The sequence below is a fragment of the Leguminivora glycinivorella genome, chromosome 21 (genome assembly GCF_023078275.1).
Source record: "Leguminivora glycinivorella isolate SPB_JAAS2020 chromosome 21, LegGlyc_1.1, whole genome shotgun sequence".
Classification (NCBI taxonomy): domain Eukaryota; kingdom Metazoa; phylum Arthropoda; class Insecta; order Lepidoptera; family Tortricidae; genus Leguminivora; species Leguminivora glycinivorella.
In genome coordinates this window covers 10,118,450-10,133,477 of record NC_062991.1, presented here as the reverse complement: position 1 = coordinate 10,133,477, position 15,028 = coordinate 10,118,450, and the positions used below count along the sequence as shown (strand labels likewise).

The window sequence follows — 15,028 nt, the reverse complement described above, 5'->3', positions numbered from 1 at the left end:
CTTTACATCCGACATCGGATTGGATAATGTGAAAACGCACTTACACTTAGTCCGTTTTCACACTATCCGATCCGATATCGGATGTCGGAAGGATTTCAATGGAAAAAATCCAAGATGGCGCCTGTAATGGATATCGGTCCGACATCCGATATCGGATCGGATAATGTGAAAACGCACTTAGGCCACAGATTTGTCACTGAAATCTTTGCAATCCGTGATTGGGGGAGGTGAGGTGTGCAGTGAAGGGGTTACAGAGGGTGTATGAACAGGGTGAAACATGCAATGCCACGCGATGCTAGGTTAGTGCATGCACGACCCGAGGTAAGGTCTTGGTCTTGATACCTGTAAAGGTTAAACTAAAAATAGACGTTCGATTTGCCTTTGTCGTCATTACGCAATTTTTTTTTAACCTAAGCTACCTATTATATTAATGTTTTTTTTTTTAATTATAGATGGGCTTACTCTTGGCCACAGACTAGCTAAAGGCAAAGACGTGGCCTACGATGTAGTGAGCTCGCCCAGAAGATGCCTGTTCACTTTTGGAAACATAACTATTATTCTTTATCACAGTCGTAGGGACTTGTAAGAAACGTTTACTAGACTCCAGCTTGATAAAAATGACAAACGTCGTCGGTTACAAGTATATAACTTTTGATTTTTAGAAAAAAGTGTAGGAAGTGAAAAGTAAGTCACAGGTGTAATTATCTAAAGAGTTATATGTATGATGCACATGCTTATTATGGGCTATTTCTCCTGTAGGTTTTAAAATAGAAAATGTGTAATAAAAACTACCTACAGGCATTTATGTCAAAAACTACAATACCTACCTGAGTTTAGATAAACATCAAGTCGAAGTTTTTGACAGAACTACATAAGGTACAGTGGGGCAAATCTCGACTGGAGGGCAATTGTAACTGATCCATTTTTTCCATTATTACACTATGATGTTGAGTTCTACATATATCCACTGAACACGACTATATAATGTTATTTAATAATGCAAACATTGTAAAACATGGAGAAAATGGACCAGTTACATTTGTCTGGCTCAGTCGGTAGTGACCCTTTGCTAAGCCGTGGTCCTGGGTTATAAGTATTATTTTACTAGGTACATACATACATACAATCACGCCTGTATCCCATGAAGGGGTAGGCAGAGCACATGAAACTACTCAAGTTTCAGTGCCACTCTTGGCAAATAAGTGATTGACTCTAACTTCACTTCTTAACTTGAAGGGATCTAACTATTTTTAAATAATGTACCTATATACAGTTTAAATCAATGTATGTTTAGGTAAAAGTTAGTATATTTTCACTATAACACTGCATATGAAACTAACAAAAATCATTAAAACTACCTACAGATTTTTGGAAGACAGTTTTTTTGCAGCGTCTCTTTCCAAATATGCAACGTTAAACGTATGAGATGCTATAACAATCATTGGCAAAAGGCGTCGTTGAGACCGTTCTTAACATAATAATCAAAACAATATAAATTATTTTTAACTAATTTTAACATTGAAAGGAAGAAAACTAGCAATATAAATAATTTAGGTACTACAGGACCAAGACCTTACCAAACACAAATCACTCTAAAAGTGCTACACCCTCCCCTCACCTTCCACATGCTCCCGTTCTGCCATTCGTTCGCGGGCGCCGCCATCTTGTTGGAGAAACAAGATGGCGACCGCGACCGAAGGTTCTGGTAATCGCTCGGCTCCATGTGCCGGTAGCTATGCATGGACGCGATGCTTTGCGAGTGGGACGCCGAGTGCGGCATTTGCAGCGGGGTGTTGGCCCGGGCGGGACGTTCCTCGCTCGGGACGTATATAGGGGCGGTGGGACGGACGTTCCATCGCGCCTCGGGTTGAAGGTTGTAGCTCTGTTGTGAGATATATACATGTATGGACTGGTTTCAACACAATTTAGTGGAGGGGGTTTTTGAGATTTTACTTTTTTTTTCTCAAGGAGTTATTAGCTAAAACGTAGGTATTTGTATTGCTGATGCGTTGGAAACACGACGCGCCTAAAATGATGAAATACGCAAACAAAGCTGTGATAGATTTTTTCAGAATATGCTCTACTTAAGTACCTATTTATTGTATCTATAATTTTGTGTTGAAAAAAGTCACATATTAAATACATAATACATATATAAAGAAACATAGTAATATCTTAAATAATAACAACCTTTGAAAGATAATATACTGAAAAAGTCCTTATATTAAAAGCATTGTCGAAGTGTTTTTGGTTGGTCTGAGACTAAAAATATTTATATACGAGAGTATCAAGCGAACGTATGCATACGCATATTTAGAGATAGGATTTTGAATTCCAATACTAAATGTATCAAGATTATATACTAGTAAGCTTTGTTAGTATAAGTAACTTGATACTTTAGGAACCACCACACACCAAGAAAGGTTAACTTATAACTAAAAGAAGAAAAGTTAATAGTTAGTATTCATCTAAAGCGTTAGAGTAGTTTTTAGTTTAGTTCTACAAAAAATAAAAAATATGACTTACCTTTTCGCGCGTTAGTTACACATCAACATAAAGGTTAACCAATATACACAAAACATTGAGCTGAACCAAATTAGTCACAAGCCAAAATGGTGTTTGGTGGTCTTAAATTTGGAATAAATCCTATCTCTTATTCTATCCACTTATTCACTATAAAACATATTGAAGTTTTTTTTACTTCATTGTTTATAATGAATAAGTAGTTTATGCGTATACACACCTGCTTGTTGAGTATTTTGCCGATAGCCTTGAAACCTGCCGCTGCCCGTATTAATAGGATTTCTAAGATGTGACATCGGAGCTGATTCTCTTTCAGGCATGTTATGCGCGAAGTTAGCTCCAGTTGCGTTTAGGGTCGGTCCGAAGTTAGTTGAAGGACCGAAGTTCTGGTTTTCATTAGAATTTCTCCTATTTCTATGGGAGTGGTAGCTGTGGGCAGCGGCGGCGGCGGCTAGAGAGGCGACGGCGGCGTTGTTGATGACGTTGTTGTTGTTGTGATTGTTGTTGTTGACAACAACGTTTAGATTGTTGATAACTAGGTTGTTCGTTGTTGACGCTGACACTGACGTGCTCGCTGAGCTCTGTTAGAACGTTAAGGTTTTATCAATTAAAATAAATATAACTGTTGTTATTTTTATTTGAATATGTCGTGTACAAGTAGATACATAATAATACGTATGGTTAGTGTATGTGTAGTTTTGTGTAATATGTAGGTACAGTAAAAAAAATAAATATAGTTTGGCAAAATAATTTTAACCTATTCTTTATAACTTAAGATTACCCGTTTTTAGTCTGGTGTACAAGTAAAATTTACTTATTTAATATGAGATGATATTGAGTTTTTTATATTGATTTAAACTAACACGATCTTCACTCATATTATTAAATTATTAAGTCCCGTTTTAGTTTAATAAATTGAGTTTTTAAGTACTAAGTTCCCAGGTTAATACCCTTCACCTTAATATTTTAGCATGCTTACATTTAAAATATTGAGGAAAATACAATTTGTACAAAATAAATAGGTTATCGATGAGAACCAAAAGCAATTTTTATTAGAGTAGACACCTACATTCATGTTTCAAAGTCTGTATTAGTACATCGGAACCTTGTGTACAAATAGTATAATCCTGATCAATTAAAACCGCAGATAATAGTAGCAGTTTACGAAAAAATATGATTAATTTGCCAGCATCTTTGCTTTCAGCAGTAGAACTCAAATGGTACTTTTTCCTATTCACACTTCCTTGTTATCCACATGGCAAGAGGCACGCTGTCGTTACAAGTATGTTGTATATTCTTACCGTGACATCTTCAGAGTCAAACTCAGTGATTGCAATCTGATGGAGTTTTGACGCTGCCCTGCCCGGTGAAGGTAATGGCTGGCGCTCCTAGGACAGTGAATCAATCCTTACCGTAACAGCCCTCGGGTTCACACGATCTTCGCTCTCAGCGGCCGTGTTCTGATGGCACCGTCGACTCTTCACACTGCCATGTGGATACTAGAGTATCCACATGTTTTGTAGAAGCGAAGGGTGGCTCGAGGGTGTTCCTCGTATGAGAGTCGATCCTTACCGTGACATCTCTAGTATATACTATATCTTCCAGCATCTGCTTTCTGATGATACCTCCTACTCTTGATAGTCCCCACCTAATATTTACATGGGTGAAGCTCGCAAACGCTCCTTGGAATCGGTTCTTACCGTAACGTCCCTCGGGTCCACAGCATCTTCGCTCTCGGCGGCGGCGCTCTGGTGGTAGCGGCGACTCTTGACGCTGCCCTGGCGGGTGTCGACGTGGTTGGTGGAGGCGGTGGGGGGCGGCGCGGGGGCCAGCGCGAGGCAGCACGACAGCCAGGGGTGGCGGCGGCCGAGGCGGGCGCATTCCTTTTGGAACTGGAATTGAAGGAGTTGAAATTAGTACTTATAAGTTCAATAAGCGTCGGTAACCCTAGTGATAGATGAGAGAACTTCGGTAAGAATGTTGCGGGTGATAGATGAGTTTATAGAACTTACTTTTAAACACATTAAACCGTTTGATACTGGTCGATTTCTAGTGAGAGCGACATAAAAATCCATACTAATATTATAAATGGGAAAGTGTGTGTGTCTGTTTGTTTGTCCGTCTTTCACGGCAAAACGGAGCGACGAATTGACGTGATTTTTCAAGTGGAGATAGTTGAAGGGATGGAGAGTGACATAGGTTACTTTTTGTCTCTTTCTAACGCGAGCGAAGCCGCGGGCAAAAGCTAGTAAGTAATAAAGACAAATCGGATCCCATGTGACTAAATTTCACGAGACTGACGACCGAGAAGAGAGGAAAGGACATCATTTTATTCTCTAGGAGGCAAAAGGGGTCAGGTCGTTTAGATATTAGCCTAAGCGTGGCAGTAGAATATGCAGAGACCAATTCTTACAGCTAGTTGACAATGGTGAACGCATAGGACACGATCTTTGTTCAGATACTGGGTAAGGTGCAAACAACACAATACTTACTATCTCATTTTGCAAGCAGTGGAAGATAAAGATGAACAGTCCCTGCAGCGAATTCAGGATCGTGAACGCGTAAGCCACGCCCACTGTCTGTTCGTTCAGATATAGCAGCCCGAAGGTCCAGGTCAGACCCAGCAGGAATGCTAGGACTAGCGAGCTGTTCAGCCATACCCTGAAACATGAGGAACATCTGTTATGATCTGAAAAAATTAAAAGATAATGCGATCAATTAGAAATATGAATTAGGATCAGATTAGAGACTAGTAGGAAATTTAAGGTTATGTTGAAAGAAAAGAATTTGTTAATTATGAGAATTGGTAGATTGGTAAAGAAGAAAAAGGTCATATAACTCATAGAGTTCTTGTAAATCTAATTCAAAATTGTATGTAAGTTGGAAGTATACTAAGAATAAAGAATGTCGTACGAGTGGGCTTTTGCGATATCACCATGCCCATGATAACATGGCGGTCTATGCACTGTGCAAGCGAGACAGCGATATAGTTATGCGCGTGTGATAGAGACAGAACATGACGGGTCAATGTACGAATGTTAGTTTAAATCTTCGAGCAGTAATGCAACATGATTTCGATTTTCGCGCAACTTTTACTTACCTGTAGCGCCTAAAAAGACAAAATTGTTTAAGTTACTTTTCAACAACAACTATCCAATAAAATATTGAAGAAAAATACATAAAATACGTAATATTTACCTGATTTTGTACAGTTTGGAGTTTTCTTTCGCCTTGATGGAGACAGTGGAGTGATGGCACATCATGTAAATCACCATGCTCAAACATATCCAGTTGGCCTGAAAACAGTTAAAAAACATCATTAAAATCTTTAACTTTTGATTAGCAGAAACGACTGCAATCGATGCCACTAGGCTTAGAATAAATTTAAAAGTGGAAAATGTCTGCCTTGGGTGAGACTTGAACTCACGGCCTCTGGGTGTGGATGGTGAGTTCAAGTCTCATCTAAGGCAGACATTTTCCACTTTTAAATTTATTCTAAACATTAAAATCTGTTCATGTTTATGAAATTTTGATTCGGGCACTAGTCAAAAATCAGATGACGAGAAATCCCCAAAGAATATTTTGTGGTATTGAAAATATGTTCCACAAAACACATAATATATAATGACTTGACTCTACATTCATGCTGCTAGAGAATAAAGTTGCTACAATAGACATTTTATGGAACCCCTATATAACCATTTACATATTCGAATTTTTATAGGTCTTCCGGTCCAGATATGAACCAATCATATACCGACTCCGATACTTCCACTATTATAATTATTATAAAGGAACCCTGGTAGATAAGTCAAAACAAAAAGCTTACCGTAACGACCAACGCCACAAGTCCGACAAAGCTCATCACGAAAAGTCTATCAGTAGAGAGCCAGCAGTGTTGTGGTGTGCTATATCCCGCTGGGAAAGCTGCAGCAGATGCCAGCACCACCAATGCAGGTGCCAGGTATGCATCGATCACATTCCAGCTCAGATACTTCCACTAGCAGAGAGGAACCCAAGTAGATAAGTCAAGAAACTCACCGTAAGTACCAAAGCCACAGGTCCAACAAAGCTCATAACGAACAGTCTATCAGTAGACAGCCAGCAGTGTTGTGGTGTGCCATAACCAGCTGGAAAAGCTGCAGCAGATGCCAGCACTACCAGTGCAGGTGCCAGATATGCGCCGGCCATGTACCAGCGCGCTCGGGGCGTTCAGGCTCGAAAACTTCCACTAGCATTGCGTAGAGGTGGAACCCTGGAAGACAGACAATTTACAAATGTTAGCTTCGGAATTAAGGAATCGAAAAGTCCTCACACAAGTTTACAATGGTGAAGATTGAAGAGTAGCCTAGGATTTTAGGAACTAATATAGGTGTTATTGAAAAAAAAATGACACAAAAGGTTGTCATACAATATGTTTGTGCAAGCAAAGAATACCATCAACATTAATGGCACTCGATATTAAAACGTTAGTGAACAGTGGAGAGAAAGCCACGAGATTTCTTGTAGGTATATTTTCTAAGACTACAGAGTCTTCGTCGAGGATGGAAGACCGCATCTACTCGTAATTTTGGTGCATTTTATCTTACAAAATGTCCTAGTTTTTTTAAATCCTTAATAGATTCTTAAACTATGTTGTTTCATTGGTTACCTTCTAGAAACATCCAAGCGAAGGCAGCAAGGAAGAAGTAGTGGAGTAGACCAGCTATGATGCCACATAGGACTCGGTCTTGCGTCTGATCGATGCCGCACATGAAGACAACCTCCGCAATGAGGAGGCAGGCGCAGAGGTTCTTGTGGATTAGCACTCGGTCCGACTGAAAAAAATATACAAATAAATGAATTATTGAATAAAAACAGCTAGCGACGCTATCACAAATATAGCGCACACGGTGAAAGTCAAGTTTCAGGGTCATCACATGTTTGACGCCTATGGAAACACCTAGACTGATGGGGATGGAAAGATAGAAGACCCTTTCAGTCACATTCATATTATTAAATTACTGGATTGCTATACATAATAGTATAAATTTGAAGCAACCAATGAAATTAGAAGCATCAGTGCCACCACATCTTTGGCGTCAATAGAACCACATTGGACTTATGAGGATAAAATCACCACGGAAAAGAAAATTTTAACCACCCTTCATATTTCTGAAGCACTGGAACACAATAATAGCGGCCAACAACGCTACAGCAGAGATAGCACAGCCGGTGAAGGTAAGTCGCCTCAGTGCCGTCACGTGCCTGGCTCCAATGGACACGCTAACGACATCTATAAGGATAGCGAAGTTGGTGACACTAATATTCATATTCCTGAAGCACTGGAATACAATAATAGCAGCCAGCAACGCTTAACGTAAGTAGCCTTAAAGCCATCACGTGCTTGGTTGGAGACTCCAACGACCTCCATGAGGATAACGAATTTGGTAACACTAACCTTCATATTCCTGAAGCACTGGAACACTATAATGGCATCTAGAAACGTCACAGCAGAGATAGCACAATCGATGAAGGTCAGAAGCCTCAGAGCCAACACGTGCTTGGCTCCGATGGAGACACCATGGACATCCATGAGGATAGTAAAGATATTGACACTAACCTTCATATTCCTGAAGCACTGGAACACTATAATAGCGGCCAGCAACGCCACAGCAGAGATAGCACAACCAATGAAGGTCAGAAGCCTCAGAGCCATCACGTGCCTGGCTCCAATGGAGACGCTAATGACATCTATAAGGATAACAAAGTTGGTGACACTAACCTTCATGTTCCTGAAGCACTGGAACACTATGATGAAGGTCAGAAGCCTTAGAGCCATCATTGAGACGCCATAGATATCCATGAGGTTAGTAAAGTTATTGACACTAACCTTCATATTCCTGAAGCACTGGAACACAATAATAGCGGCCAGCAACGCCACAGCAGAAATAGCACAACCGATGAAGGTCAGAAGCCTCAGAGCCATCACGTGTTTGGCGCCGATTGAGACGCCGTGGACATCCATAAGGATGGCGAAGTTGGTGAGATGCGAGCAGGCGCAGCCGGTGTGGGTCGTGTTGGTCCACTCTACGTGGCAACCTTCGGGAGACCAGCCACTGGAAAAAGAAAAGTTTTAGTTAGATCAGTATTTTAAGAGTAGGTGAGCCATTTTTTTCAAAGTTGTCCCCCCGCACCCCGTTTTTTTTAGATTTGGAAATTTTTATGTGGTTTCCGCTCAGAATCGCGTCCAAAGGTTTTTTTTTCATTCCGTTATCATTTTTTTTATTCATTTTGTATGGCAGTAACGGAATGGAAGGTTTGTAAAATGTATGTAAGTCTCAAAAAACCTCGCGATTCTGAGTATGAATCGCGTAAAAAATACCCATGTTACATAAAATGTGGGGTGGACAAAAAAAGGACTTTGAAAAAAAAATGGCCCAGGTAATCATAGAAGTACTAGTCAGAATCGATTCGATAGTCTCCATTATGAGCGAGCCTCCATTATGAGATGATCGACATATTATACTTGTTAGTTCATCCTCAGTGAACGACACTTGTCTCCTCTTGCGCAGCTTTTTATATATTGTGCCTAAATTTTGCGTATTAGGGTGAACTATGCCCTATGAGAACAACTCAAAAATATGGTAAACACTTTGACAAATTTGAGGCTATGTTGACGTTTTATGAAGAATGTGACATTTTTTACTAGATTTTTTCCTCCTAATTATAAGTTTAGTTAAGTAAGTACCTATATTGAAAATTAAACTTACTGCAACGTATAATCCCAGAAGACGCAAGCGGGGTTCGTAACGTTCTCAGTCTTCAGATGTTTCATGGTCAGCCGCACCATTTGAGACAGCTGGATGTGACGTCCGTTGCCAAGACTAGCTGATATGACCTGCAGAAGAAGACAAGATTAAAGCCACTGAAATCAATAACAAGTATTAGAAAGAAGGAAAACATGTCTTTGGCTTCCTTTGTCAAAAGGTTATCAATCCTTATCTACTCCAGAAATAAATTTAAAAGTGAAAAAAATAGTCTTTTGGATGGTTTCATCTAATTGATCTAACACGTTCGCGGACGCGTATTCTATAGCATACGTTTTTGTACTCCTTCTGGTGACGCGTATGCTATAGAATACGTTATTTGGTTTGAATTTCTGCGTCTGTTTGCTTAGTAATCTGCTTGTTCACAGTATAATATTATTCACCAACATTTCCTCTACCATTCACTAGAATCATAGTATGCATACTGCAACATTACATAGTTTTATCGCAGTTAAAAAATATGCTGTGGCGTCACAGATCGAGTTCACCTTTTTGTGACGCGTATGCTATAGAATACCTCTTTGTATGGAAATTTGCGCAGTAGCCCCGCGTGTCACCGGGAGTTGGCCCGTGAAATGTGGCCAAATTTCGAGCGCAAACGCAATTTTATGGATTGTTTAAAAAATCATAAGTAATTCATAAGTAAGTAAGTAAGTGAACTTGGTTTAGATGCTTGTAAAATAGTTTATAAAGCTGGGCGAATCATCGCGTAGTGAGAGGTAGTGGATAAGTTCTACCCAGAAATCATCGCACCAAACGAAGGCCTTTAGCACCTATACAACAGCAGGTTTGAACAAACATTATTCTAGTCTCAATGACGAAACGGGTGACTACAGTTCTGACGAAAGTTAGGTACTCCAAAAGAGTCTGTAGGAGATACACATTTAGACAATTCTTCTTGTACCAAAAAACTCTGTATTCGTGAACAAGCTTTATACTTTTATTTGTGGGCATCATCCCCGCAGCCAAAAACACTAAATGTTTTATTTGATATGATTCTACAGAATGAATCTGCTGTATCACCATCTATGGATCGTATGCTATAGCATACGGTGTCATATAAGATCACATTTTGACTCAGTATTGTGTCACGGTATGCTATAGCATCGTATGCTATAGCATACGGTGTCACATAAGATCACATTTTACCTCTGTATTTTGTCAGGTATGCTATAGCATCCGAATGCTATAGCGTTCCTCGTCACATAATAACCCTAATATAAGCTGTCTAAGGACAGGTATGCTATAGCAGTCGAAAAATTCCCATACAAAATATTGGTGTCCCAGAGGGGTGACTGAGCGTCCGCGAACGATAGGAAGGCTCAAGGCTTCTGAATGGGTTCAAAACTCATCCAAAACTGTAACTTTTCCTGTATTAAACTGTAATTTTCCCTCTACTTATTAAGTTTATTCTCTCTCTTTGACCTTAAGAAAAGATCGAGAGCGAAGAACAATATACCAGTTATTTTTGACAATCTTGAAGAGCCATCTCAATATCTACGTTTTAAACTTACCTTAGAATTCAAAACCCTGGTGACATTCCTCTTCTCCCGTTCAGAGTTCATGCTGGTGGCAGATGAAGCTGATGCATCAGAGAGGAAACTGCTGTAAGGAGCAGTTTTGACACCGAAGGTAGGCGGAAGTATCTCTTCAAGGCGGTCAAAGGCGAAGAACACTATGCGGACCAGGTCGTTTTGGCGGTTATCTGAAAAATAAATTAGGTTATATTATATATTAAGAGCCCATACTGTTCCACTGCTGGGCAAAGGCCTCCCTCTACGTATCCCTACCCCCTGAAATCTCCCACCAGCCCCTGTCGAAGGTGTCAAGCTCGTCACGCCATCTCTGGCGAGGTCTACCGTTACAGCCTTTGAATTCGTGGTGACTGTCTTGGACCACAGGGCATCCGGCAAACATGTCCAGCCCAGTCCCATGCGTAATTACTACTGAGTTGACCGATTGATTGTACGCCCTTGCTATAAGGTCATGTCATCCTCTCTTTATTGATAGCTTCCATAATTGTAACAACTCCAAGTTTATGAAAAAAATATGATGAGGTATTTGAAAGTGATAATAACAAGCAGAGAAACAAGGCTCCTTGTTTATTTTAATTACTCACCTAGTAAAGCAGCTTTGGGTATGGTGATGGTGTCCTCAGAAGCCTTCCACTGCTCCTGCGCAATGACTGATGGAAACGTCTCATCTTCCACGTTCTTTACTTCTAGAACTCGCACGGAAAGACCTGGAAAAGACGAGTATTTGAAAACACTGAAAATCATTGATCAATTTATTGTTAGTCATCTCATGTATCTCTTTATTCTTTATTCTTTATTTATTCCTTAAATTAATAATATCTGGGCGACCGAGCTTCGCTCGGTTCTGTTTCGTATCCTTGACCTGTGTCGCCATCTAGTTCAAAAATAAATAGTACCTACATCGAGCGAAAGAATTCTCAGTCTTAACAACACAACTACTCTACACGAGACGGCGCGCGTTTCGCCACAAAAGCTCAAATAGTGTATTTTTCTATTCGTGTTAGCCTTGACCTGTGTCGCCATCTAGTCTTTGCAATAAATAGTACTTACATCGACCGAAAGAATTGAGAAATGAGAAATCAGAAAAAATGAGCGCGAGATGCGAGAGAACACGAGATGGCGCGCGAAGAAAAACGCAAGAAAACTCGAAAATTCGCGTTTTCCGGGACCTAAGGATAAGTTAGATCGATTTTTCACCCCCGAAAACCCCCACATAACAAATTTCAGCGAAATCGTTAGAGCGGTTTCCGAGATCGTCGGTATATATTTATTTATTTATAAATAAACTAGCTTTTACCCGCGGCTTCGCCCGCGTAATAAAAGTATTCATTAAGATTTTCATTTGGATCCGTAGGGACCGTAGGTTTCTCTGTAGGTATATTTATCTGCGATTATTTCGATTGCACATAATACTTTTGCTTACAATGATTGTAGAAATATTACACATCGACCACAGCGTAGGTAATTCTATATACGCTGGGGAAACCTTTATAAACATCCCACATAGCCCGTATTTCGACACTATGATCGGTGGGTAAAAAGTACTTTTTTCTATTATCCCTTACAATTTTTTACATTTTGCTTATACTTATCGCAAACGTAATCTTCAAGCAAGCAAACAACGATCGTCTTAGAGCACATTGATTGTAAGAGACCGCCGACCGATTATCCGTATCCCTCTAACGATACCCATATTATCCGTATCCGTATCCGTATCGCTATCGCTAACGCTATCGCTATCGCTATCGCTGTCCCTATCGCTATCGCTATCCCTATCGCTATCCCTATCGCTATCCCTATCGCTATCCCTATCACTTTCCCTATCGCTATCCCTATCGCTATCCCTATCCCTATCCCTTATCAAGATGTTTAATGATATAACACTTTAAGTTCTCGCGCTTTGTACACATATTTAAAGTTACATATGAGAAGGTCGAACGCGATTAATTAACATTATTTTTACCTTTTTTCCCAACGTTTCGGCCAGGTTGCACTGGCCGTGGTCGCGGAAGACTGACGTTCCAGCAAAATGTCACCGGAGATGTAAACAACACAAAACTACCCGATATTAATTTATATAAATGTTCGGGGTAGACAAATAAATATAATCTACCCGCTTTTAGTTAATGTTTATTTCCCACCATGTTTATTTTAAAGGTAAAAATAATGTTAATTAATCGCGTTCGACCTGTATGTGACTTTAAATATATGTTTAATGATTTCTTATCAAGTGCTAAAATATAAAGTTTCATGGTTTTATCATTTAAAATTAAGAAATCCCATACAAACTTTCAACCTCTTTTTCAACCCCTTCATCCCTTTTTTTCGAAATAAAAAGTAGCCTATGTTCTGTCTCAGGGTCTAAAGATTGTCTGTTCCAAATATCATCAAAATCGGTTGCGTGGTTTAAGCGGGAAAGCGTAACAGAATAATATTAGTATGGATAGTATGGATGGATAAATAAATAAATATACAAGAATTGCTCGTTTAAAAGTATAAGATTAACAGCCTAGCTAATGTCACCTCTCAAGTATCAAGGTACCTATGCCCAACGAGAAATTTAGAAAGTTACAATGAGAAGGCATAAAGACATTTTATGACTCCAGGTGGCGCCAAAATAACCGCCTTTTGAAATTGCCAAACCATATTTTGGAATTTTTTTTCGGGCTTGGCAACACATGCTGATGTCAACGTTGAAGGTGAAGTTTTATCACATCAATTTACAAGTGAGTTTACTTAAATACATCCTCATGAAAAAAACTTCTAAAGACAAGTGATAACTTAATGAACTTACAGATATTCTTAACGATCTGCAGTATAGTCTTCTCCTTGGTGACTGCATCAGCCAATAGGAACGCGTTTTCCTCCAGCTGTGTGAGCAATGCGCTTGCGACTCGGTTCTGTGCGTCGGCGCTTAGGTCCGCCCAGGATGACCGCTGACTTTCTTCTAGAAGGTTCGAGCCTGAAATTATATGGACAGTTAAGTAAAATGTGCTTTGAATGTTGACACAAAGAAAATACACATTTGTATCGTGTTTTGTTGGCATTTCTGCAGATATCGAAATGTTGAAAGAATATGAAGCTAATTTTACCGCTGACTTTATTGAAGGGATGGGTAATTTTTTAAGCATTTTATAAAATTGATTTTGGTCAAATACATTTTATAAGATGCTGACTCGTTTAGATGATGAATGTATAACTTTGACATAAATACCATATTTTTTCTGATTTTTCCCTGACATTGCATGTGTACTTTGAATATAAATTATTTAGTGTAAATATTATGTAAATGTATTTAGTATAAGGTAATTATTTTACGATCTGCTTTGTAAATATATTGCCAAATTATATTTCGTACGCCTACACGGCTCATCATGGCTGATATAAATAATATAACATATTGTCACCTAATTGTTACCTGTGATGACGAAATAAATATATTTGATTGATTGATTGAAAAAAATGGCCTATCCCTTCGGGCCTTCAATAAGGTCAAGAATTTCTTTCTTGAACATATCAAAAGAGAAATTGTTGAATTTCGTCATAAATACTCTTGCTGTACAGAAAAATACTAAGCTTTACGATTCTTGTGTTAAATTAAAAATTAAAGTCAATTTCTTAAAACATATGTCGCCGAATAAATTGGAATGGGGCCAGAAACATTTAATGTCTAGATTTTTCTATCGCAGACGATATGTTTAGCTTTATATTTCCTTCCGCTTTATGGTTTTAAGACTTAGTGCACCATAAATTGAAGAAGGGCCGAAGAAAAGGGGAATGGACTTTGTGGGACAAAGGAAAGTACAAGACGAAAATGAAATGACGGGCGACATTTAAGACAAAACAAGGAGGGAGAGTGACACTTCGCAACAATGTTACTTATCAAACCTAACGTGAGGTCAAAATATCATGATGACATGACGGGCAAGGCAGCACAAAGAAAAAGTGTCACTGCACAGACCCCAAAAGAATATTTTTATGTTTTATAACTTACCAGTCTTAATAACTCCAAGCAGCATGTCAGTGACGATAGCCTCTCTCTGCTTCGGGTCCGGGAACGTCTGAACATTCTGCGACATACGTTGTGCTAGCTTCTTCATTATACTGGTCGTTGTTAGCATGTCTCCGCCATATAACGTCTTTGATGATGTCACCTGTGGG

General features: G+C 39.3%; 1 protein-coding gene across 1 annotated transcript in view; it reads right to left on the bottom strand.

Moving 5' to 3' along the window:
- Positions 1 to 15,028, bottom strand: part of LOC125237560 (latrophilin Cirl) — a 277,700-nt gene that overhangs the window by 3,961 nt on the left and 258,711 nt on the right. The window contains 13 exon segments of the mRNA XM_048144688.1: positions 1,619 to 1,882; positions 4,224 to 4,415; positions 5,016 to 5,184; positions 5,722 to 5,819; positions 6,565 to 6,725; positions 6,728 to 6,778; positions 7,175 to 7,340; positions 8,396 to 8,621; positions 9,276 to 9,403; positions 10,847 to 11,037; positions 11,452 to 11,574; positions 13,662 to 13,829; positions 14,862 to 15,021. Of these exon segments, the coding sequence (XP_048000645.1) occupies positions 1,619 to 1,882; positions 4,224 to 4,415; positions 5,016 to 5,184; positions 5,722 to 5,819; positions 6,565 to 6,725; positions 6,728 to 6,778; positions 7,175 to 7,340; positions 8,396 to 8,621; positions 9,276 to 9,403; positions 10,847 to 11,037; positions 11,452 to 11,574; positions 13,662 to 13,829; positions 14,862 to 15,021 (2,097 nt within the window).